The 24,320-nt window shown below is 51.4% G+C and overlaps 1 protein-coding gene across 22 annotated transcripts in view; it reads left to right on the top strand.

Annotated features, from left to right (window-relative positions):
• Positions 1 to 24,320, top strand: part of DYSF (dysferlin) — a 237,169-nt gene that overhangs the window by 82,855 nt on the left and 129,994 nt on the right. For 14 of the 22 annotated variants that reach the window (XR_004054403.1, XR_004054402.1, XM_010361938.2 and 11 more), the window contains 9 exons: positions 364 to 432; positions 611 to 654; positions 4,489 to 4,571; positions 12,995 to 13,036; positions 14,681 to 14,796; positions 15,249 to 15,362; positions 16,677 to 16,854; positions 17,462 to 17,586; positions 19,623 to 19,729. Coding sequence is in view for 20 of the 22 variants with exons in the window: in XM_010361938.2 (XP_010360240.2) it covers positions 364 to 432; positions 611 to 654; positions 4,489 to 4,571; positions 12,995 to 13,036; positions 14,681 to 14,796; positions 15,249 to 15,362; positions 16,677 to 16,854; positions 17,462 to 17,586; positions 19,623 to 19,729 (878 nt within the window). In the remaining 2 variants the exon portion in view is untranslated. The remainder of the gene's footprint in view (positions 1 to 363; positions 433 to 610; positions 655 to 4,488; positions 4,572 to 12,994; positions 13,037 to 14,680; positions 14,797 to 15,248; positions 15,363 to 16,676; positions 16,855 to 17,461; positions 17,587 to 19,622; positions 19,730 to 24,320) is intronic. The other 8 variants (XM_010361936.2, XM_010361942.2, XM_010361944.2 and 5 more) reach the window with 1 other exon arrangement.

Below are 24,320 nucleotides of genomic sequence, written 5' to 3' on the forward strand. Positions count from 1 at the left end.
TGGGAAAACCTATCTGGACTGGACTCAGGGCCCCCACATTTAGGGTCCTGGCCATAATGGGAGGTATGGAGGGGGATTTTCAGCCAGAGGTGTGAGTTAAGGGTAGAAGGGCTGTGGCATTCAGACAACCCACCCTACCCTTACCCACTCCCCAGCTCTGGGTCTGACCTTCCACTGAGCTTTTTCTCTGCAAAGATTCCCTGTGTCTGAGCCCCCTGTACTAGGCCCCAACCCCAGGGTCTTACACCCAGCCCTAAGGGCAGCCAGTGTGGCAGAGAATGGCCACTGGCTGGCGTGGTGGCCCTGGGGGAGCCCAGAATCCCATGGAGCTCGATCCACTTGTCCCCTCCCTGTGTCTTCTAGCTCTGCAGCAAGATCTTGGAGAAAACGGCCAACCCTCAGTGGAACCAGAACATCACACTGCCTGCCATGGTGAGTCCCCCACCCCCAGCACACCCAAGGAGGCTCCTGGGGCTCTGGGCTTCGGGAGGTCCAGGGCTCCTGCCTCCCCAGCATCCTGCCAGTATCCCAGACTTCAGCTCGGGGTGGGGAGGGGCTGTTCCATCTTCAAAAGGACTCTTCTCCCAACACGCCTCTATTCCCTCCTCAGTTCCCCTCCATGTGTGAAAAAATGAGGATTCGTGTCATAGACTGGTGAGTCCTGAGTCTTGGAGTTTTTAGGGCGGGCTGTCCTGGGGGGGGGCGCTGGGTCCCTCAGTTTCATTCGGCTCAGTGACTGGTAGTGAGAATGTGAGGGAGAAGTTTCAGGTGAGGTAATGTCCCCTTGGGGTAGCCAGGGATGGAGAGGTGTGGGCACTTCCTGGGAAGCTTACTCACACCTGCTTGTTGGCAGGGAGGCAGATAAGGAGGGGCCGGCGGGGATCGGCTGTGAGGAATCATCTCTGAGGGCAGGAGGAGCTGGGAAGGCTTCCTGGAGGAGGTGGGACAGATGATGGCCTGGCAGGAGGGGTGAGGTTTTGCTAAGCTCATGATGAGGACATTCCATTGAGGAGAGGCTCACAAACCAAGGCCAGGGACTGAAAAGAGCAAAGCTTCAGGGAGGATGGGCTGCAGTGCAGGCCTGGGTTGGTGGGATGAAAAGGTAGGGTCCCCCGGCTGGAGGAGTGGCCCAGATTGCCTGAGCAGGGGACGCCACGGCAGCTGTGCAGCAGGTGAGGGCAGCAGCTCGCAGGTATCTTAGAAAGATCACAGCATCTAATACTTGTTGAGCACCTACTAAACACCAAACCCTGTTTCCAGCAAGCACTCGACACGAGTCATCTCAAGTGAGCTGGGCTCACTGACATCAGTTCGCAGATGAGAAGGCAGGTTGGGAAAGATTGAGTGACCTGCCTGAGCTGACAGCTAGCTGGAAAGTAGCTGAGGCCAGGCTTGAACCCAAGCCTGCTGTTTCCAAAGCCTGTGTTCCTAACCACTAGGCCATGCCACCTCCTGCTAGTTGAGGGGTGTTTTCTCTTACACTTGAGGGGAACATTTGGGGTCCACACGTGTGATCTCGGGGCATTGGGCTTCCCAAAAAGAGAGAGTTGTCCTTTCTTTGCCCCCAAGAAGTCTTGGCTGTGTGGTTCCCCAGCGTGTTCTCCTTTGGTCTTATGCCCATGACACCCCCAACCAGGAGGATAATGAGAGACTAGGGAAAAACCCCCAGGCCACAGAGCCATTAAGCTGTGTGCCAGTTCCCCAGGCCTAAAGAAAACAGCTTGTGAGAATTAGAGGAGAGGAAAGAGAGCCGCCAGGAGGGCCTGTGAGGGAGAGGCCGCGAGGGCAGTGACCACGGGTATGTACCGTGGGGAAGCGGTTTGGAGGAAAGATGTGCTTTACATCCCAGAATGATCTCTTCATCTCAGCTCTCCATGTGTGCCGGTCTGACTGTGGGCAGTGAGCTGTGCGTGTCCCTGCGTGTTTGCACATGTGGATGTGTGTGGGTGCGGTTGTCTCTTGTGTTGTGGATGTGTCTGGCCCGAGTCCGGGTGAGCTGTGTCAAAGGCATCAGCGTACTGTACAATCCAAACACATTACAGAATCTGGTGGTTGCATCTCTGGTTTGGGTTGAAGTGGCATTTTTATTGTGAGTCTATTTTCAGACTTGCTGTATTTTCCAAAAGCAACCCCAAGCCCCAAAACCCAACTCTTGGCCAGAAAGCATTCTGCTGCTTCAAGTTCCTATCCAGAAGAGTGCTTTCTTCCCAGAAAATGCAGATAAGCTTTTGTTATTACCTGAATCCTGGAAATAGGATACAGTCCATATGGCCTTTTCTCTGTAACTTAATCTTCCATTTAATTCTTCAGAAATTCCCTTTTCATTAAAAAACCAAACAACACAAAACAAAAAAACCCAAACCACCCCCTACCTCCATAAAACAAAACCTTTCTCCTCCCACTCTCCTTCCCTCTTCTCCCAATTCAGAGAAGGCCGGAGGTCAGAAATCCAATTCCTTCTCAAGTGCTGGTCTTGTCTAGGGTTTGCTTATGAAGACAGTGTACAAATGCCATCAGCTGTCAGTCATCTGGTGCTGAGAATCTCATTGTAAAACGTTCCAGGAAATTTTTACTTTCCAGTTCTTTCTTTTTTTTTTGGATGGAATTTCGCTCTTGTCGCCCAGGCTGGAGTCCAATGGTGCAATCTTGGCTCACTACAACCTCCGCCTGTCAGGTTCAAGTGATTCTCCTGCCTCAGCCTCCTGAGTTAGCAGGGATTACAGGCACGCACCACCACCCCTGGCTAATTTTTGTATTTTTAGTAGAAACGGGGCTTCAGCATGTTGGCCAGGCTGGTCTTGAACTCCTGACCTCAGGTGATCCATCCGCCTTGACCTCCCAATGTGCTGGGATTACAGGCATGAGCCACCACACCCAGCTTTTCAGTTCTTATTAACATCATTCACCTGGAAAAATGGTGAAGATCTGTCTGTGCTGACAATGCATTCTTCCTAATGTAGCACTGGCGGTGGAAAACTTTAAAAATCAAAGCTTAATCACCTCCCTGGGAAATACAAAGAGAGAGGAAGGAAGGAGCACAGAAACTGGGCAGAGATTAGGGTACTTCATAGGGTCAGGATTTCAAAGAAACATCGAAGCACCATGCCAGGTGTGCTTTCACAATGGGGTTGGGATGTGTCATTTGAAGCTGCCCATGGTAAGGCACTCACAACAGGGAGAGGGGGACAAAGAGGCACCAAGAAGAAGGGGAAAATATGCAGGAGAAACTTCCTGAAGGAGATGGGTCCTGCCCAGCCCAGCGTTTCTCAGCTTCTGCATCACTGGCATTTGGGACTGGAATATTCTTTGTTGTGGGGGTTCTTGACCTAGTGGTTTTGACCCCAGGTCTAGCCTACCTGGGAAGCAGCAGGTGGCTGCAATCAAAGCTCTGGTCTCCACATCAGCATTTCTGGCCTCAAATCCCAGCTTTGCCATCTTGGCAAATTATTTAACCTTCTCAACGTCGGCTTTCTCATCTGAATTTGGGGCTAATTGTAGGACCTACCTGGTCGTGCTGATGTGAGTTAAGTCACTTGATGGTTTTAGTGCAGTGCTTAGCTCTTAGTAGGTGCTCAATAAATGTTAGCTCAATTACTGTTTATTATCATCAAAGGAGGCAGGAGTGGGGTTCAGAGGGAGGGTCTGCACAGGACATAGTTGGCTGATAGGTGAATCAATCAGTCAGCCTCCTTGAGCTCCTGGCCACAGTCCCCTACACTGGTTGGGGAGCCGAGAATTGCGCCCCTGGAAGCAGGCCCTGTGCCATGCAGGAGCAGTGGTCCAGGAATCAGGACTCCGGGACTTCCATTCCGGTCTTCCCCTCCCTCCCAATGACCTTGGGCAAATACCTACATGGCTTTGAGCCTCGGTTTCCTCATTGGTGCAACAGAGATAATAATGAAAGTGCTTGTTTCTCAAGGCTGTGTGAGCCTCCGGTGTGATAAAGGCTAAAAGTGCTCCATTACATACAAAGTCAGATACAAAAAGGAATCGTGTATTACCATTGGCTACTTCAAGACTGTGGCCTTAGAGATAGTTTCTTCCTGGTCACCTAGTTTTCTCATTGATCTGAACATTTCTTTAGCTCCTGGAGCCTCTCAGCTCTCCCTGGGTCTGGGAATCTGGCTCCCTGAACAGTCTCCCCAGTCTCTGGCCCTGCCTCCTTGCCTCCGCCCTCCTCCCTGTCAGCCTGCAGATGTGTCTGCAGAGATCCAAGCTGGCAGCCGGGGCTTGCTTGCCTGATGGGATGCTGGTGGTTGGCAAGATGAACTAGTTCCCTCTCAGAGAGTCTTGGAAAAGTCTTCTGTGCAGTTTCTTCATCTCTGGGATTACCAGGCCTCAGTAACCTACCAAAGTGAAGACCAGGAGTGCTTTCTGCCCGCCCCCCGCCCCCCCTGCGATGTATAACTGAGGCCACATACTTCCTGGGTGGGCTGTGGCCTGTAGTTCCTTCCCTGTGTTCAGGCCCTCTCTGCTCCCTTGCTCTAGGGATCGCCTCACTCACAATGACATCGTGGCTACCACCGACCTGAGTATGTCGAAAATCTCTGCCCCTGGAGGAGAAATAGAAGGTATGTTTCCTCTTCGTTCTACCCTTTGACCCCCTGTGCTCTCCCCTGTCCCCCCTCTATCCAGCTTATACCTCTAGTTTTGAGAGTTTGCAGAAAAGGGGAGATTATAAGGCCTTTGTTGCCCATTTTCCACTGAGAAGGGCTCTGGCAATGAAAGAGAGGTCTTGCAGACATTTAGGGTTCTCCACACTTGGATTGTGGGATATGCCACTGAAGGGCACAAAGAGGATAATTCACTCCTGCAGAGAATATTGGCTGGCTGTGGCCATGCCATCCGTCAGGTCCTGCATTGGCCGACTGTGCTCTAGCGGTTTCAAAAGCTATTGAAATAGATCTTATTGGTCTATTAAAAAAGTAAGTCATCATCATTTTGTAAAATTTTAAATAAAGAAATAATCTGAAAGAATATAAAATTTACCTGAAATTACCCATAAGCCCACCCCTCCAGACAGAACTATTAGCACTCCGAGACCTTTCTGTGTGTATGTATATATCTGTACATGCATGTAAGATGTGTGTATTTAATGTATAGATACGTATATATATACATTAGAACAAATTGTTTTGAAAATTGCTTTTTGATCCTTTGCAATACAACATAGATATCTTTTCCTGTTATTAAATGTTCTTCTATAATACAATTTTAAATGGATACATATATTCCATTATGTGAATGTATCATGATCCACGTTAACTAGTTGATGATGAACATGTAGGTGTTTTCAAAATTTTCCACATTATAAGTAACTAAATTGGCAATGAATATTTCTGTAGCTGAATCTTTATATAATTCATGAGTTTCCTTTTGGATAAACACCTAAAATTGGAAAAGATTTCAACTTTTTTTTTTTTTTTGAGATGCAGTCTCACTCTGTTGCCAGGCTGGAGTGCAGTGGCCCAAACTCAGCTCACTGCAACCTCCACCTCCCCGATTCGAGCAAGTCTCCTGCCTCAGCCTCCCGAGTAGCTGGGACTACAGGTGCACACCACCACGCCCAGCTAATCTTTGTATTTTTAGTAGAGACAGGGTTTTACCACATTGGCCAGGCTGGTCTCGAACTCCTGGCCTCGTGATCCGCCCACCTTGGCCTCCCAAAGTGCTGGGATTACAGGCATGAGCCACTGCACCCAGCCTAGGATTTCAACATTTTTAAGGCTTTTGATATTTATCAAAATTGCCCTTCAGAAAGACTGGACTATTTTATACTCTTATCATGTCCCTAGGCTTATTTTGCTATGCCCTCCCCAACACAGGGTAAAATAATATTAAAAAAAGAACTTTGTTAATTTCATAGGTGAAAATGGTATTTCACTGTTGCCTTAATTTGCATTTTATTGAGAGCTGGTGAAGTTGATGACTTCAATTTGAATATATTTAAATAATTATTTTATATTTATATATAACATGTGTGTATAATTTATATTCATTCTATTATAAATGTCCTATTTATGTTCTTGGCCTATATGAAGAAATGTTTATCTCTTTCTCATAGTTTTGTAAAAGTTCTGTATATGTATGGATATTAACTTTTCCCCTGTCATATATGTAGTAAATAACTCTTGTTGGCTTTATTTTACCAATTAATAGTTTTTGACCTATAGAAACTTGAAATTTTTATGTAGCCAAATCTGTTAGTCTTTTCCTTAGGGAATAAGGCAGGGATCTAGCATTACTTTTTTCAAAATTGTTCTTTGGTGATACAAACACTGTACTTTGAGTAATCTTTTCCCTATATTTCAAAATGCTGCCTTTATCACCTACTAAATTCCTAAATGTGTTCTTGGGCCTGTTTCTCTGTTATCTTCAACTGGTATGTCTGCTTATTATTTCTTTGGTTTTGATATCTGGGTTATGCTGGCTTTGTAAAATTAATTGTAAAGATTTAAAGTCTTCTCTAACATCTGGAATAGTTTATATAACATAAGAATACAGTCTTTTGAGGGTTTGAAATAATTCACCCATAAAACCATATGGGCTGGGTGCCCTTTTTGAGTGGGTATAGTAATAGCTCTTTAAAAACTTTTCAATTTCTCCTGTGATGATTGTTATTTTTAGTTTGCTGCTTTTACTCTAGTCAATTTTGATAATTTATATTTTCCTAGAAAAGCATCCATTACATTGAGGTCTAATTTGTTTGCATAGTGTTACACAGAGCAAATTTTTATAATGTGAATAATTCTCTCTACCTGTGGTGTTTTCCTTTTTCTTATTTCTAATGTTACATATTTGAGTTTTTTTTTTTCTTGATTAGCTGGTTAGAAGTTTATTTTAAAACTTTATTGGACTTTCAATCTTTGCACTCTTTAACTCTCTTTAGACTGATTTTATTGTTTCCTTCTTTAACTTTCTAGCTTCTTGTCTTTATTTTTAAAATTTCTCATTTAAATAATGAAAGTATGGTTTCTGCCTTCTGTGTCATGTTCAAACCCTAAGGTTCAGCAGACCCTAAGGTTGTATTTAATTCTATTAATTTTTTTAACATTTAAACATTTGATCTATTTTGAATTTATTTTTGTGTGTTTTCTGAGAGCAGTCTGATTTGATTCTTTCATAGTTAATTTTTTTCCTGACTAGATGCTGCTCATAGGAATTGATCTTTTTTCTGATAGTTTAGAAAATTATTTTAATCTTTCTTGGTAAAGGACACTTTCCATTGAATTTTGTCTGAGACATGAATTCTTAAATCTGAGTGGAGGATTGTTATGCCATGGACAGCTGAAGGCAGAGTGGGGAGGTGGGGAGAGCTCCAGCTCTCCAGCTGGCCAACTTGGGTTCAAATGCTCTTGGCTCTGCTTCTTTGTAACTGAGTGAGTTGCTCTAGTCTCCGTAAAATGGGGTTCTTGCAAGTCCCAACCCTCATGAGGTGGTTGTAAAAATCATGAGATTATAAAGGTAAGGTTCTTATAATGTCTGGTACACAATAACCCTAAAGTAACATTTGCTGTTTTTATCATTAAGATGGGCTTTCTATGTTGCTAATCTGATTTTTTTTCTGTACCAATTCTGCCTTTTACTGCTTCGTACATGGTTTAAAATGGGCTATTGCATTTGTAGGTTCTTGTCAAGCCTTCCTTTTCCCCTGTCACTCCTTTTATATTTTCCTTTACTTCTTTGCTCCTTGTCTGTTCTCTCCCGGCAGTTCTGCTTTATTCCACAAAAACTACATCTCATTGTACTCTACTGAGGATTCCAAATCATTTTCTGCAATATGCAGGTGAATGCTTTCCTGAATCTTATGGATGCAGTTTCCATATCCTGGTTGGCCCTCTGCCCTCTCCCTGCTTTATTCACTCTCCTGCAAGATCTGTTCAGTATTGGTATCTCCCACAGATAGGGTGTGTGGGTCTTTCTCTGTTCATCCATCTCCTGAGATCTTTAGCTGGAAGACAGGTTAACATGCCATTTCTGGCTGACTCTACCCAGTGCTCTTGAAGTTGGAGATCATCTCCAGATTCTAGATCTCTAGGAGACCTCTAGGAGAGGAGACTGGATATACCATTTTTTAAAATGTTCCTTTTTTTTTTTTTTTGAGAAAGAGTCTTGTTCTTTTTGCCCAGCCTGGAGTGCAGTGGTGGCGTGATCTTGGCTCAATGCAACTTCTGCCTCCTGGGTTCAAGCAATTCTCTTGCCTCAGCCTCCCAAGGAGCCAGGATTACAGGTGCCTGCCACCATACCCGGCTAATATTTTGTATTTTTAGTAGAGACAGGGTTTCACCATGTTGGCCAGGCTGGTCTCAAACTCCTGACCTGAGGAGTTTCTGACCTGAGGTGATCCACCCGCCTTGGCCTTCCAAATGTTACATCGCTTTTAAGCAAGACATTGTTAACTTAGACTTCTAGCTGCTTGATGTCCTCATGTCCTTCTGTAAATGTAGGCATCTATCAGAGGCATATACCTGACATTGTTTTCCATTCACTTCATTCTTTTAGGAGATGTTTATTGAGCATATGCCTTGTGTCAGGGGCTGGGCATAGAGGGTTGAACAAAATATTCTTGGTCACACCATCAGGGAACTTAGAGTCCTGACAGGCCACAAACAAGTAGACAAATAAATATATGGGTATAAGTTGTGTTAAGTGCCCTCAAAGAAAAGGACATACATGGTGAAAGAGAATAAGAGAGTAGAGGAGAGCTGCTTCTGCCTGATGGAGTCAAGGAAGGCTTCTAGGAGGAGGTGTCTTAGGCTGCCAGAGGGGAAGCCACCAGCATGTGAGGAGTAGGTAGGAAAGAGCTCCAGGCAGAGGTGATGACATATGCCAAGGCCACGTGGCAAGAAAGAAATGAAAAGACTGGTTTTGCTGAGTTCTCTGAAACATTTAAAGGGCAACTTTTAATTATAGAAAATTTCAAGTACACGCAAAAGTAGAGAATTGTACAGTAAACTCCCAGGCACCCTCCCTGAGCTTCTACATCTAGCTGTTCTCTGCCTTCTGATTTCCTTGTTGGGACTCTGGACTAGTCTCAGAAATGACCCTCCTGCAGGCACTGCAAACCTGCTCTTCCTGCCCCAGCCCCTCCCTTCCTCGCTGGGGGAACAATGTGTTCTGGGATGTGGCCCCACCCCTTCACTTATTGCTGTTCAGATAGTTTCTGAGAAGGGCTGTCTTCCCGAACAGGTAGAGAGATCTGGGGGTGGTAATGCAGACAGAGGGTCACCTCACAGGTCAGCACTCTTGGTATGGAAGGAACCTCTTCTTCAGTTTTCTGGCTGGCACTGTCTCTGTCTCTGATTCCAGGGGCAGACACTGGTGGAGGCACAGTGGGGCATTTCTGACTGTTTTCTGACAGTCGTGTTTCACGAGGCTGCAGCTGTGCTTGTCGCCAGCCCCCTGACGGAGAGTTCGCATCCCCCGACCTAGCTTCATTTCTATGCTGTGTGAGCCCTCACTTTTCTCTGTGTCCGCAAGAGTGTGTTGGTGGGAAGGCGAGAAAGATGTTTATGTGGTCACTAGATGGCGCTCAGGTCACAGGCAACCCAGCGTGCTTCGGAAGGCATTCAAAGTTGGGACCACCTTCCATCACCCATGGTTCTGGAAATAAATGAGAATCTTCTTGCAACCAGCTAACCGGTTTTGAACATGCAGTTAAATAGCTTGATCTAAGTGGCAGTAAAAGAGTTAAACTTGTGCATCCAACTGGAGCTGTCTTTGATGACTCTCGGACTCTGCCCACCCGTTCCTGCAGAGGTGGGTCCCTTTCTGGGGCCAGGGCCTCTCTCCGGCCTTGAGGTCGGGCCCTTGCCTTGCTCTGGCCAAGTGTCCCTGACTTGCACGCAGCCCCCTCGAAATGCGTCGCTCCAACTTTCCTTTCAGCCCTTTTTTATGTTGTTTCTCCACGTTGTGGGCTTCTAGCCCACTGGGGCGATAGACAACACTTGTATTTCCTCACTGCTCTCAAAGCCCACATGAAACTGAACTGTAAAAACAAGTTCTTTCTCTGTATTTCCCCGCCTCAGGGTTCACCAGATGATTTGGTTCAACTAGGAGTTTTTGTTTTTCTGTTTTTGTTTTTGTTTCCAGTGAGGACAAGACCTAACACTAACCTCTTAAACACCTCTGCCCACAAGTTTGCCTGGGCACACTAGAGTGTTCCTTGGACCCTCTGCTCTGAAGTATTAAGTCAGAATTTTGTTTTTTAAAAAAGAGTGCTTTCCTTAGAAGCTGCAGGTCTTTTGAAAGGTAATAGGCACATGAGCTCTGTGAAATGTACACAGATTCTTTCATAACTTTATACATAGGAAACTCATGCTCCATAAATAGCACTTGTATCCTAGTGTTTTCCACAGCTAAGAAATCCAAAGTTAGTCTCCTTTCGTCTCTGAAATGTAGATGATGCTGATTTCCCAGCAGTTTTCAGTTTCTCCTCTTGCCTGGCGCAAGTGAGAGGCAGGCAGCCAGCTGCCATGGGCTTGGGGATGTGCCGAGAGGCAGAGGGGGCTGGCGGGGCAGACTGCAGGTGACAGCCTCAGCTTCTTCATGCACCTCCCAGGGACTGTGTGCAGGGCTGGGACTTGTGGCTCACTGGGCTAGGAGGTCTTGCTCTCTATCTCCTTCAGCTTCCCCCAGGTGAGGCAGCTGAGCTTTGTTGCTCGGGTCACAGAACTGGGAGCATTCATCTGTGTTTTGGACTTCCATAGCCCCAGCTCCCTGGACTGAGGGAAAACACAATAAAACACTTGTGTTTTGGCAGAAGGGTGATGTGGACGAAGTAGAGGCTTTGTCTTGGGTGGCTTCACTAGTCACTGTGCCCTTAACTGTCTGCAGACACAGGGGCGAGAGCCCAGGATGGGCCTTCACACCCAGAGACTGTGATCCATCCCCAAGTTAGGAGTCATTGACCTAAGACATCAGCAGGGCCGTGTCTTATTGCATATTCTCAGTGCCTCCTCCTGCACCTGGTTAGGTTTGCTGAATGAACAAATGAATGAAAGAATGGGTAAATTAGGTTGGGTGCAGTGGCTCATACCTGTAATCCCAGCACTTTGGGAGGCCGAGGTGGGTGGATCACCTGAGTTCAGGAGTTCGAGACCAGCCTGGTCAACATAGTGAAACCCCGTCTTTACTAAAAATACAAAAAATAGCCCAGCACGGTGGTGGGCACCTGTAATCCTAGCTACTTGGGAGACTGAGGCAGGAGAATCGCTTGAACCCGGGAGGTGGAGGTTGCAGTGAGCCGAGATCACACCACTGTGCTCCAGCTTGGGCGACAAGAGCGAGACACTGTCTAAATAAAAACAAAGAAACAAAAGAAAAGAAAGAAAGAAAGGGTGAATTAATGAAAAGGTGTGGTTGGGAGGCAGGCTGCTCTGCAGTCACCCACTTGGTCCTCAGAGCCACCAGAGGCATGTGTTGGTCAGATGGCCGACGGGATTAGGGGGACTTCTGCATCTGGGCTGGGCACCAGTCTGTAGCCAGAATTCAAAATCTCTGGGTGGGAAGCCAACTTTGCCTCTGTAAGAAGCACATGGGGGTTGGAACTGTGACCTTGGCCTCATTAGCCCAAGATAACAGGCCAGGCCTGTTAGTAATCATTTAGAAGGAGCTTAAAATGGGATCTGTTTCCTTCCGGTGGTCCCTGGCCACTGCTCTCCTTGGGCCTGCAGCTGTGCCTGTGTTGGCCCTCTCACTGTTGCAGAAATCTCCCCACGAGCAGAGCCCTGGCTTGCCCATGGAAGGAAACCTCTTGCTTTGGAGATCAAGGTGGCCATGAACTATGATTTATGCAGCCCTGGTGTCTGCTGGCTGACATTCGTAGCTGAGGAGGGCCTGGCTGAGGAGGGCCGAGGGGCTGGGCCGGGCCCTCCTTGCTGCCTCTGCCCTGTCCTCACTCCGGACGGCCATGCTCCCTTCTCTCTTCTCCACTCTTTCTCTCTGTGTCTTTGTGCACTCTTCCTTCACAAAGTTTTCCTCAACCCTTGACTTCTGACTGCAGTCACAGGGCTGGGGAAAAGAAGTGTTTTCTGGAGGACAGCAACAGGTAAAGGTAAACGAGGAAGGGAAGTAATCAGCAAGTTCACCAACCACGTCCCGGGTGGGCATGTGACCTCAGACTGCATCACACTTTGCTGTTGGAGAAGGAGAATGGGAAGGTCAGATTTGGGAAGAGGCAGAAATCAGAGAGGACAGTGGAGGAAGACTGAGGGGTGTCCGCTTCCTTGGCGGCATTGTGTACCTGCCTAGCAGTGAGGGACAGATTCAGAGTCCATATGTGTGCCAGAGCATTTCCTTCCTTGCTTTTCTTATTTCTAGACATTCCTTACCAACATTTAGGGGCGCACCCAAGTGTGTAGCGTGTTCAGCTTGTGGACAGCGTCTGGCTCTGTGCTTCCCTGGAAGCGGTCAGAAGCCAGATGCCAGTGCCTGCTGTTGTGAATATGCAACGTGGAGCCTTCAGGGGTGATTCTGGACACGGCCACTAGGTGGAGATGTTGTGCCTTGAAATGTCCCTGCTCGGCGCGCCTGGTGCGACCTGCCTGTGGGCTTGGAGTGTGGGGTGTGCCTGGCTTCCTAGCTCTGGCCCTTTTGTGTCTCCCCACCCTTCCGTTGTGTCTGTACTTTGTTCCCCTCACTTATCTGGCTATCATATGGAAAAGCACATTTTCTTTTCTGAATTATTCCTTGAGTGTATTGAATCAAATTTCGGGTCCCGCAAACGGAACACACAGAGTGATGGGCAGGCCAAGTGGGACCCCTAGGGCTCATGGGGTATTGGGGGCTGCGTCTGGAGGGGCTGTGATGATTTAGTTTGTGATACATTTACAGCTGGGCAGAGGGTGGGGCCTCGGGCTGCATCTGTTTCACAGCCTGGAGCTGTCTTTCCATCTGTCTGTCTGCCAGCTCTTCATCCACAGCCTGTTCATGTAACCGGTACTTCTCCCAGCCATGCCCACCCTAACCCCTTTTCCATTTCTTTACGCTTCAGAGGAGACTGCAGGTGCCGTCAAGTCTTCGAAAGCCGCAGACCGTACGTTGCTGTCACCTTGGGGGCAACCAGGGAAGCGGGGCCTTGGGTTTTGGTTAGAGGGGCGAGGGTGCTGGAGGCATGGGGGTTTTTGATTTGCCTGAGGTGGGACTGAGGTTCCCCCACAAAGGTATGTCCCTGGACTTACATTTGCTGTCGCCTCTCAGCCTCTGTGGAGCATGTAAATCGTCTGGAATGCTTTAAGGGACAATTTCCTCCCATTTTCCCCAACCCTTCCTAAATGGGATAGGCTTGGGCCGATGCTCCAGTTAGACCCCTCTGTCTGGTAGTGAGGGGTAGGGGCAGGCATGGGGGTCTGGAGTGGGGCAGGGGGAGTGTGAGGTGTTTCAGGGGCCAGGAGGAGGCCAAGAGGAGTTAAAAACTCTTGGAGTTGAAATCCCCAAGGTAAATCATAATTGAGATGATTAACGCAAACAATTAGTAATGCTCCTGTTAGCCCATCTACCTGGGCCTCCCACCTCTCCTGAAGGCCAGTGCCCTGTCTGTGCTGGGGTCTAGGAGAGGGAAGGTGTTGAAGGAAGTGGGGTGGCCCCTGGCTGAGAGGGGAGGTGAGGCTCTAGCCTTCTGGTCCCTCCCTGTCCTGGCTCCTCCCTCATCCCTAGGGTCTCAGCAGGGGCTGGACTTGCAGTGCATGACCTTAGGTCTGGCTCAAACACTTCTCTGCTGAGGCCATTTGTTTTGTCCCTACTTTGGCTCATCCTTGTGTGGCCTGATTGGGTCGTTCCAGAGGGTTCCCGTCTCTGGCTCTGCTTTCCACCTTTGGTATTTTGGGAACAACCTCTTCCCCATTCCTCTGAAAGGGACAGTGTGGCATTTTAGGGTTTTCAGGGTATGGCCAGTAAAGTCCCATCTGGCAAACTCAGCTGTGAGCTGGAAAATGATGTTAGCAAAAGAGAGCCTCCAAAAAAGGATGGAAAGGATATGGAGAGATTTCCCCTCTTCAGGAGTGTAATTCTCTCTCCTCTGACCTGCACTGTTAAAAAATGTTCTTTGCACAATGTGTGTGTGTGTGGAGGAGATTCTGGGATGAGGCAAGGCCATTAGGGCAGGGGGTATGTGCCTGGTGGCTGCCCTGGGGAGGAGGAACATCTAGCTGGGCTCCATCCCTGGCCTCCTGGGAGATGGTTTCTGTTGTTACCGGGCTCTGGGACCTCTTAGGTCCTCCCCATTGGCTGCAGGGCCTACAGTGCCTATAGAAGCGTAGGATGCAGGACTTGATGGGGTGGGGCTAGGGAGGGGCACGAGCAGTAGAGGGCCTTGAACCCCAACTTTGTGTGCTGGCTGAGTGCATGGGCTTTGAGGTGACACCATTCTGGGCCCTGCCACCTTGTAGTCATGTGTTTCTTTGCATCTCTGAGGCTCAGTTTCCTCATCTATAAAATGAGACTAATAAAAATAATACAAATATGATTGCATCTCAGCATGATGGTGAGGAGTAAAGAGACGTGGGGGAGGGCATGAGAGCTATCGCTTGTGGCGTTCGTCTTTATACACTGACAGGAGCTGCATCTGGTGCATGTGGGGGGAACTGAGGGTCAGGGGTGGGCTCAGGCTGGAAGGTGGCTGGGTTGAGCATTGGGAAGCCCCACTGGGCCGATCCCTCTGATTGCCACTTGTGTCTCCCAGTGGATGACCACCTGGGCTTCCTCCCCACTTTTGGGCCCTGCTACATCAACCTCTATGGCAGTCCCAGAGAGTTCACGGGTTTCCTGGACCCCTACGCAGAGCTCAACACAGGCAAGGTGAGCCGGCTGGAGCCCTGCCTGGCAAGGGCAGGATGCCAGATGCCCAGGTCCCTCAGGAGCCCAGGCCTGTATGCAAGGTCTTCCAACCCTGCCTGGGGGCCCACATCCAGGCAGTCACCCACTCAGGGAATTCTCCTTCTGCCCCTTGACACTACCTCTCCTGAGTGCCAGTCTGATCCTTCCATGTTCCCCGCCCTGAAGGATCCAGGCCCTGTCTCTCTGTCTTTGTCTTTTGGTCTGGGTTGGCATCTGGCACTGTCCATCTGGGTGGCTTGTCATATCTCCCGAACTCTCTGGGCCACGCTTTCCTCATCTGCAGAGAGATGAGGTTGGCTCAGGGACCTCCTGGGTGCCTGGGAGATGAGCTACCTCAGGGCCACAGGGTGCCCCTTTCCTTCCCCTCCTTCCCTCTGTTTCCCCTGCTCCTGGTGACCTGACCTTCCTGGCAGGGGGAAGGTGTGGCTTATCGTGGCCGACTTCTGCTTTCCCTGGAGACCAAGCTGGTGGAGCACAGTGAGCAGAAGGTGGAGGACCTTCCTGCGGATGACATCCTCCGGGTGGAGGTGAGGGGCATGGCTCTTGGTGGGAGCTGGGTGTCGGGGGCGGGGAAGGGATGGCCACACCAGACTGGCCTTGAGGTGTCATGGCAGAGGGAGGACTCAGCCCTGCCCACATGCATAGTGCCTTTACCTCTCTGGGCCTCAGGTCTCAGCTGTAAAGTGGGAATAAATTAACACTTGCCCCTGCCTCCCTGGAGGAATGATCAGAGGCTCAGAGAAGATAAATGAAAATATTTCAAAAGTCTAGAGCTTGATGCAAAATGAGACGTGATTTTATAATAATAATGTAAGGATAACTATTAAGTCAAATAAGCACTGAACATGTATCAGGCACTGTGCTGCTGACACCCCTGCTGTTATTGACTCCTCCCAGCACCATGAGGTGGCTGCTGTTATTATTATTATCCCCATTTCACAGATGAGGAAACAGGCTCAGATATATCAGAGCAACAGATGGTGGAGCTTGGCCTTGTGTCCAGGAGGCAGCTGTGCAGAGACTGTGTGGTGATTTAAGCTGATAGACACAGTGGTCAGATAGCTCTGGTTTGAAATCTGGCTGCAGCACTTACAGGCTCCATCAGTTTCCCTATCTGGAATGTGGGGGTATATTATACTTAAAGTTATATTATATAACTTATAATAATATACTTTATAAGATGGTTGTGAGAATTAAGGAAATTAATACACATATGCAGTAAGCACTTACTAAGTGCTAGCTGTTGCTACTATTTACATTCACCTAACACCCAATTGTCTGACCCCTCTTCTCTCAATCATAGGATTGAGTTCCTGCCCTGTCCCCACCCTGTGCTCAGTGCCTGGAGGGGACAAAGAGACCCTTTCACCCCAGGCACATGACAGTGGCAGCCCGTGTGTCCTGCAGAGCTGGCTGCTGAGGGGGAGACCCTGAGTGGCATGGGGCAGGAGCTCTGGGCAGGTGCCTGGTGGCTTAGAGCCTTTAGCCCCTCTAAATGGCAGATAAGTTCCAGGTTGCCCCTGAGGGCCCAGTGGGAGACCCCACTCAGCTGATGTGGTGGTACCATCGCTGCTGGTTTGGATTAGGGGCAGCTTGACCTTGGAGGAGCAGCTTTTATTAGGGAAACGTGGCCAGACGCACGCAGATCTGGAATGAGCTTGTTCAGTTAGCAATGAAATCTGGATGCTGTTTCTTTCTTGGGCTACTTGCCACCCGTCAGTCCAGCCAGGAGCTATTGGGTGCCGGCTATGGCCAGGGCCTGCCAGATACATGTCCCCTCCCCAGCCCGGGTGCCTTTCTTTGCTTCTCCTGTGACCCTCTGGCCCACTCTCTGCTCACAGAAGTACCTTAGGAGGCGCAAGTACTCCCTGTTTGCGGCCTTCTACTCGGCCACCATGCTGCAGGATGTGGATGACGCCATCCAGTTCGAGGTCAGCATTGGGAACTATGGGAACAAGTTCGACATGACCTGCCTGCCGCTGGCCTCCACCACTCAGTATAGCCGTGCAGTCTTTGACGGTGAGGCAGTGCTCCTGGCTGGGACCCCGATCACAGGATCATAGAGCAGGGGGCCACACCTTAAATCCTGCCTCCCACGGAAAGCTGCCAGAGGCTATTCAAAGGCCCTGGCCCTGGCCAACCTGTTCCAGCTGTCCCCTTGCTCTCCTCCAGGCGAGGGACCCTGCTACTAGTGCCCACAGATGCAGTTCCTGGGACCAGCTGTGGTCAGCATTGACCCTGACCCATCCTGCTCATTTCAAGGAGTCTGCCGGCCTTGGTTTGGACATTTTAGGGAGTGTGGCCTTGGGTTTCCCAGGGCAGCTCTAACAACTCCTCAGTTTTGACATGCCCAGGAGCCCTAAGGAGAGCTGCAGCTGTCTGCTTAACTCACACAGAGCTCAGGCACCTCTTTCAGACACCGGGCAACATGGGTCACTCCACGTGTGTCCAAGAGGGTTCTTAGATGGGAAGGGTGAGCAGGTGCCTGTCTCTCCCACATGCGGTCCCCTTCCCAGCGCTCTGCCAGTCCTAGCCCTGGAGTGCCCAGGAGGCTAGCACTCTTAGCACCCCATCCCACCCACCCTCCACTCCTGGCACAGTGCTCAGGCCTGTCTCTCCATTCCAGGGTGCCACTACTACTACCTACCCTGGGGTAATGTGAAACCTGTGGTGGTGCTGTCATCCTACTGGGAGGACATCAGCCATAGAATCGAGACTCAGAACCAGCTGCTTGGGATTGCTGACCGGCTGGTGAGTGAAAACGTGCCCAAAGCTGCACACGCCTGTGCATGCACCTGCTACCCCGCTGCATGGGGCGTCTCAGACCACCATCCACTGGTGCACACACTGACACATGGCTGTGCCTACTTACCTTCATGGTTGGTGTCCTCGGTGTCTTGGCAGTACCAGGCTTGTGGTCCTGTCCTGCACGATTGGAAGAGAAGAGAGGGGATGCGAGCAACCTGAGGCAGCTCCAGTGTGCAGTGGGACCCAGGGCAAGGAAGCAGAAAGAAAACCCATGTCACACAGCAGGGCACGGCCTTGCTCTCGCTCACTTACTCATTACAGGCCTTTGGACTCTTAATGCACGCAAGGGCTTATGCTAGAAACTTCTAGCCAGAAGCTAGAGGCCAGAGGTGAACAAGGAGCTGGCTCTGTCTTCAGAGAGTCAGTTTATTAAAGGAGGGCATAGGCTTACTTGTGCCTCTCACACAGGGCTTTCTAAACTTAGGTACAGGTGACACTCCAGGGGCAGAGAGATGTGGGGCTCAGAGCAGGGAGGGTGGCCAAGGAGCGTCAGGAAGGCATCATAGGCCAGTGAGGGGGCTGTGTCCAGTGCAAGCAGATGGGGGGTGGGTACCCAGCTAGGCCACCATTGCAGGGGCCTGAGGGAGGGTGACCAAGCCCTGGGAAGGAGATGGCCTCAGCGGGGGGGAAATTGCAGGACCTGAGCTACAAGGCCTTGGTGGCCAACGGGATTTGGGGCTGAGGAAGGGCTGTAAAGAGGAACTCAGGTGGCTGGGGAATTGGGAAGCTGGGGAGAAGAGCAGAACATATGAGGTCAGGTTCTGTTTTGGGGGTGAAGAGGGGACATCTGGGGAGGCCCCTACAGATGCTGGATGCTGCAGTCCTGGCACTTGGCCAGAATGGAGGAGAATCACAGGTGGGCAGAGGTGTAGAGGCCAAGGGAGGTGAGGAGGTTGAGTGGGAAGCTGATGGTCCTGGCAGTGGCTCTAGGGGTTTCTGTGGTGTGGATGGGGACAGCTGGTGGGAAAATGGAGGAGACAGGTGCAGGCTCCACTGCAGGAGCATGCTGAGATCAGCAGGTGGAGGGAAGCGGGGCTGGAGAGGCCTGGGCATATCTGCGGGTGGGGAGGTGAGCACGGCTTGAAGGAAAGGTGGACAGAGAAGGGAAGGAGGCCATGGTGGCCCCACCTTCCCAGAGACTGGAAGTTTTAGGGGAGAGAGGAGATCAGCGAGTGCTGAGATGGGGAGAACATGGAGTTGATGCCATACAGCTCTAGACTCTGCCTTCTGGGCCAATCACTGGCTCACAGCAAGACTCCAGACTCCAAGAGGGCAGGGGCCATGTTCTTTCCAGTTCTATGAGACTGGTAGTCCAAATCCCAAGCACGTGTCCTTGCTCAGGAAGGCCAGTGGGTGGGGAGGGGTGTGTGGGGGGCTGAGGGACAGTCCTTGGCCTCTCAGCTCAGGGCTGAGGCCCCACGGAGAGGGCTGGAGAAAAGCTTGGTAAGGGCCTGTTTCCCTGGGAGGTAGCACAGGGAATGAGCAGGCCACGGGAGTTTGAGGAAGGAGGTTCCTGTGATTAGAGGTGGCGGGACTGCTCCTGGAAGAGGGCGCTCTTAGTCTAAGCCTCATTGGGTGGTAGAATCTGGAAAGAAGAGAGGGTTCCAGGTGGGGAACCAGAGCAGGCTCGGAGAGGGCCACTCACCTGTGGGAAGCCAGGCCTGCTTTGAGGGTGGCAGGGAGGAATCAGAAGCCATCAAGTTCTTTCCAAGTCTGCAGAAACCCCCCCGAGCTCCTTGTGACTACATGTGAGGCTGGAGTTCCAGGTACGAGACTTTGGATGCATTTGGGTACGGGCAGCCTTGGAAGGTTCTTGGGTCAGGATAGAACCTGGTTTGTTGGGCCTGGGCTCTGTCTTCTTTGCTCTAACAGTTCACTCCTTTTTGGTTCAGTAGCAGTGACAGGGCCTAGGGGCTGGGTCCAGCGTGCACCCTCTGCCCTGTGGTGACACACCTGACCCTTGCCTGCCCCTTCCACAGGAAGCTGGCCTGGAGCAGGTCCACCTGGCCCTGAAGGCGCAGTGCTCCACGGAGGACGTGGACTCACTGGTGGCTCAGCTGATGGATGAGCTCATCGCAGGCTGCAGGTAGGGGGGACCTGGCGCCCCTGGTGCCCTCCTCTCCTGGCTCAACTGGGCCTGTTTTGCTGGGAGTGCTCATGTGTGGCGGTGAGCAATGGCACGTCTCCCAGCCACGCTTGGCCAGCAGTCCAGCCCGTGCTGAGTCCAAAGGTGGTGGAGCCAGCGCAGGAGTTGAAAAGGTGACATTGAGAGCAGGTCATAAATCTCCCTGCAGCAGCGGCAGCTGCGGGCCCGGCGGCCGGCTCACCTGAATGGGGGGCATTGTGTCTCTGATCCCCGACCTCTTATTTCCCTGATGGAATCTCCAGGAGGAGCTGGCTGGGGGGTGGGGTGACGGCGCCCCTCATTCCCTCAAGGCCATGTCGGGGATCATGGTTTCTGTTTAGCCTTCTATTGACACGGCTGATTGTCGACTTCAGGAAAAGAAGGCCCGGGGTGTGGAGGCCCAGCAGAGGGGTGCATCTCACATCTCCTCCACTGCCATGTGGTTTTGGGGAGCCACCCGTGGGTTCTGACCCTCGGTTTTCTCAACTTCAACCTGGCATGAAGAATAATTACTTTATAATATCTTCTAAACAAAGTGCCCGGCTCTTGGGAAAGATTTAATAAATGGTAGCTATAATTATTGCTCAGAAGAAGAAATGTCAGGAGACTTAGCTCCTGGTCTCTTTATCTGACTTTGTGACTTTGGGAAGCTTCTCTTCTCTGGACTTTAGTTTTCTCAACTGTTAAATGGACTTAAATAGTTGCCCCTCTCCTCTCCCCGGGGTTAACATATGCAAATGTGTGAATATACACAAATGTATTCTATGCCCCCTATACGCCTCATCACCCCTCCCTCAGCATGGCTGTACAGCCCTGCTGAACGCATCAGAGAATTAATTGATAACCATGGCCACTGATGCAGCATCCCTTCTATCATTTGTGGTTCAGTTAGGAAGTATATCTTTATCAAAATACTACCCCAGAGAAATGCTCCCGGCCCAGCAGTGGAATTCCAGACAGGCCATTCACCCATTTCCCCCAGCCTTCCTGAAGCCTGGCAGGCTCAGTGCCAGACACCTAGAGCATACTGACAAAGGTACAACTTCAGCCCTCCAGGGATGGTTGGATGCAAAAAATGGGCAGAGGAGGTAAAGTCTGTTGGGAAGTTAGAGGTGTGCACGTTAGGCGCTCCAAGCAGGTGCATCTCATTCCCACTAACTGAATTCAGGGAAGCTTCCTGGAGAAGGGGATGCCTGTGGTGGACTTTGAGGGAGGAGCAGGAGTTAGCCTTTGGAGAGGGGACTGCCAAGGCAAAGGTATAGAAGCCTGAAACGCCTGCTGCCTCCTGGATGGGGGAGGTGGCAGGAGAGGCTGTTGCCCAATTGGGTGGCCCCGAGGGTCTCTGCTATTAACCAACCATGAAATCTTATGAAGTAGAAAGTAGGCTGGGTGTGGAGGCTCACAGCTGTAATCCCAGCACTTTGGGAGACTGAGGCGGACAGATCACTTGAGGTCAGGAGTTCAAGACCAGCCTACTCTACTAAAAATACAAAAATTAGCCATGTGTGGTGGCAGATGCCTGTAATCCCAGCTACTTGGGAGACTGAGGCAGGAGAATTGCTTGAACCCAGGAGGTGGATGTTGCAGTGAGCTGAGATCACGGTCCTACACTCCAGACTGGGTGACAGAACAAGACTCTGTCTCAAAAAAAAAAAAAAAAAAAAAGTAAATGACCCTTGTTTTACAGATAGGAAACTGAGGCACAGAGAGGAAGGTTGATTAACTTGCCCAGATTCACACAGCTATTGAGTGGCAGAACCCCCTTGCAGTGCTGCTCTGTAATGGACAGAACTTGATGGGGTGAATGTGGGAGCCACAGGAAGGTTCAGAATGATCCCCTGGTCCTGGCCAGGGTGGCTAGGTGGGCATGGGGGCCATGCTGTGAGAGGGTCAGCAGGAGGAGGAGCCAGTTGAGGGGGAGGTGAGGCATTCAGGACAGGCTGTGTTGAGGCGTCTGTGAGGAAGCTGGCCTGTGATCTGGAGGTGGGAGGATAGAGTGGGGTTGGAGGGGCGCATACGGGCACGGTCAGCCTGGGGTGGCTGCAGCCACTGGGTGAGCTCCCCAGGGCATCCCCAGGGCCCCAGGCCCCACCTGCACGATGATTCATGGTGCCACGTTGGCACCACTTTGGGTGAGGTGGGTGGGCCAGGATTCTGGGTTCTACCTGTGGCCCTGCACATGACCCCCGTGTTGTTTGTAGCTTGGCAGGTCTGAGGGGCTTGGGACATCTGAGACCCGTGGGCCCTGAGTCCTTGGCTGCCCTCAGTGACCTCTGCAGGGCTCTGCTCTTGGAGGATCTGCCTAAAAACACTTCTGACCCCTTTGAGTCACTCTCTTGGGGTTGGACGAGTGGCTGGGCCTCCCAGCAGGGATGCTTGTTCCAGCTCAGGAGCTTGGGAGGAGAGCTGGGTTCCCGTCCTCTTGGGAATGCATAATGGCTCTCTAGGAGAGGAATTCCAGGCAGCAGGAGCAATTCGCTCAGCTCCACCTGAGGCCACTAGTGCCCCGCACCTCAGCAAGAGGGCTTCCTCCACCTCCCACTCCAATGCTGAGCACCATCACAACCGACATGCAGAGCAGCCGGGCATGGGGGCCTTGAGCAAACTCAGGCCCACAGCTGACCACAGCAGCTCACCCTTTCTCCAGCCAGCCTGGCCCACTTCTCCAGCATCGGTGTTCCTCATTCCATCTCAGTCCTTTTCCCGGCTCATCTTCCGGGAGCCTCCCCCTTCCCCAGGGCCGGTGGTGTCCACTCTGTTCCTCCAGCCCAGCCCTCTCCTCTGATCTCTACACCTATGAACACAACGTGCTGGACATGTCCACGTGGATGTCCCGCCAGCACCTCCGTGCTGCGTCTGGGGCTACACATGTTGCAGACAGGTTTCATCACCTCCCGGCACTGTCTTTTCCTGGCTCCCCAGAACCCATGCTGGAAACCTGAGCCAGCTCTGACTGCTCGCCTCCTCTTTTCTCTGCCCCAGTCCTGGTGGCTCTGCCTCACCCATGTCCTTCCTCCTTCCTTCCTCTCCCATCCCTCCTTTAGTATCCCCATCGTCTTCAAGCTGTGTCACGCCTGCCTCCACGTCAGCCCTGTAGTGGCTGCCGCTGCATCCAGGAAAAGCCCCTCCTCTCATCCTGGTGGACAGGCCTTTCTGTCCCCACCACCTGCCTCATGGAGCCCCCGCACTTCTGAAGCTCTGCGTTGGTTTGTCTGGCCCTTAGCGTCCCCACCCCTACAGGCTCCCTCTTGCCTCTGTGTCTTTGCACTTGTGCATATGCTGCTCCATCAGCCAGGATGCCCTTCCTGCTCTTTTGGGCCTTACTGACTCCCGCTGGCCCTGCCAGGTGCAGCTCAAAGCCACTTCCTCCAGGAAGGGCTCCTGACTCTGAGGCTGCTCAGGCAGGGATCTGTTTGCATCGTTCTTCTGTGGGCTCCCTGAGAGCAGGGCCAGGTCTCATCTCTGGATGCAGCATCCAGCCCAGGCCCAGGGGAGAGCTGTTGCTCACAAGGATTTAAATGAATGCCCCGAGGCCAGTTCATCTTTCAGGCTGGACACTGCCCAGGGTACAGGTATCCACCCGGCCCCGCAGAGGCAAGCAGGGACCTTGGGAGCAGCCCAGCCCACTCTGCTCTCAAACTGCTGAGCCCTGTGCTGGGCCTACCTGCAATTTCCAAGCCACCCCGGCGTTGGCGGGGCCCCTGGCTTTGCTTAGGGCTGGGTGGAGCTCCATCAGCCTTCTCTTCCTGGTCTCCCCTTCTTTCCGTACCCCCTGCCTTGGGCTTTCCTGAGGAGGGAAAGAGCCGAGACAGCATGGAGACAGCTTGTTAGTGGCACTCACAGGTCCTAAATGTTTCTTGGGGAGTCTTGGCTGGGCTGTGGCCTCCATGAAAATCTCCCTTTGGTGGTCTGTACTGCAGCCCCTCCCGGCTCCCGACCCAGGCTGGGCGCATAAATCACCCTGGTTGGCTGGGCTCTCCCTATCCCTCTCCAGACCCGCCTGCCCCCGCCCTCAGGCCCACTCAGGCCTGGTTCCCAGGCAGGCCCCAGCCCAGGGCTCCGGCCCAGGCCCCCCCACCCCCGCCCCGCTACCCACGGAGCATGCCGCTCCACCACCGAGGAGCGGCCTGGGGCAGCCCATCCGCGGCACCCTCGGGGCAGTAAATATTATATTACTACAGGGTGTGCAGTACGTGACCTGAGACAGGCCCCGGGGCTTAAGTTTCCCGAGATGGAGTTTGCGTACTGCTCCCCCCACCCTAAAAATTCAATTAAAAAAAATAACAGGAAAAATGTAGTGCGCCGAGGGCCTGCCAGAGTGGTGTATCTGGCGGCGGCGGTGCCGCTGCGCTCCGGCGGTAATTGGTTCTGCATAGCTCGGGGAAATTGGCAGAAAAATAAATCAGCCGGGAGCCGGGAGTCAGACGCTGCGGGGAGGGGAGGTGGGGGGGCTGCAAGTGGTGGGAGCAGACCTGGTGGAGCGGGTTTGACTGATGTCCTGTTTGGGAGTCAAGGGGGTGGGGTGGGGGCAGGGCAGCCCCCATACCCTCAA

This window comes from Rhinopithecus roxellana, chromosome 17, assembly GCF_007565055.1.
Source record: "Rhinopithecus roxellana isolate Shanxi Qingling chromosome 17, ASM756505v1, whole genome shotgun sequence".
NCBI lineage: Eukaryota > Metazoa > Chordata > Mammalia > Primates > Cercopithecidae > Rhinopithecus > Rhinopithecus roxellana.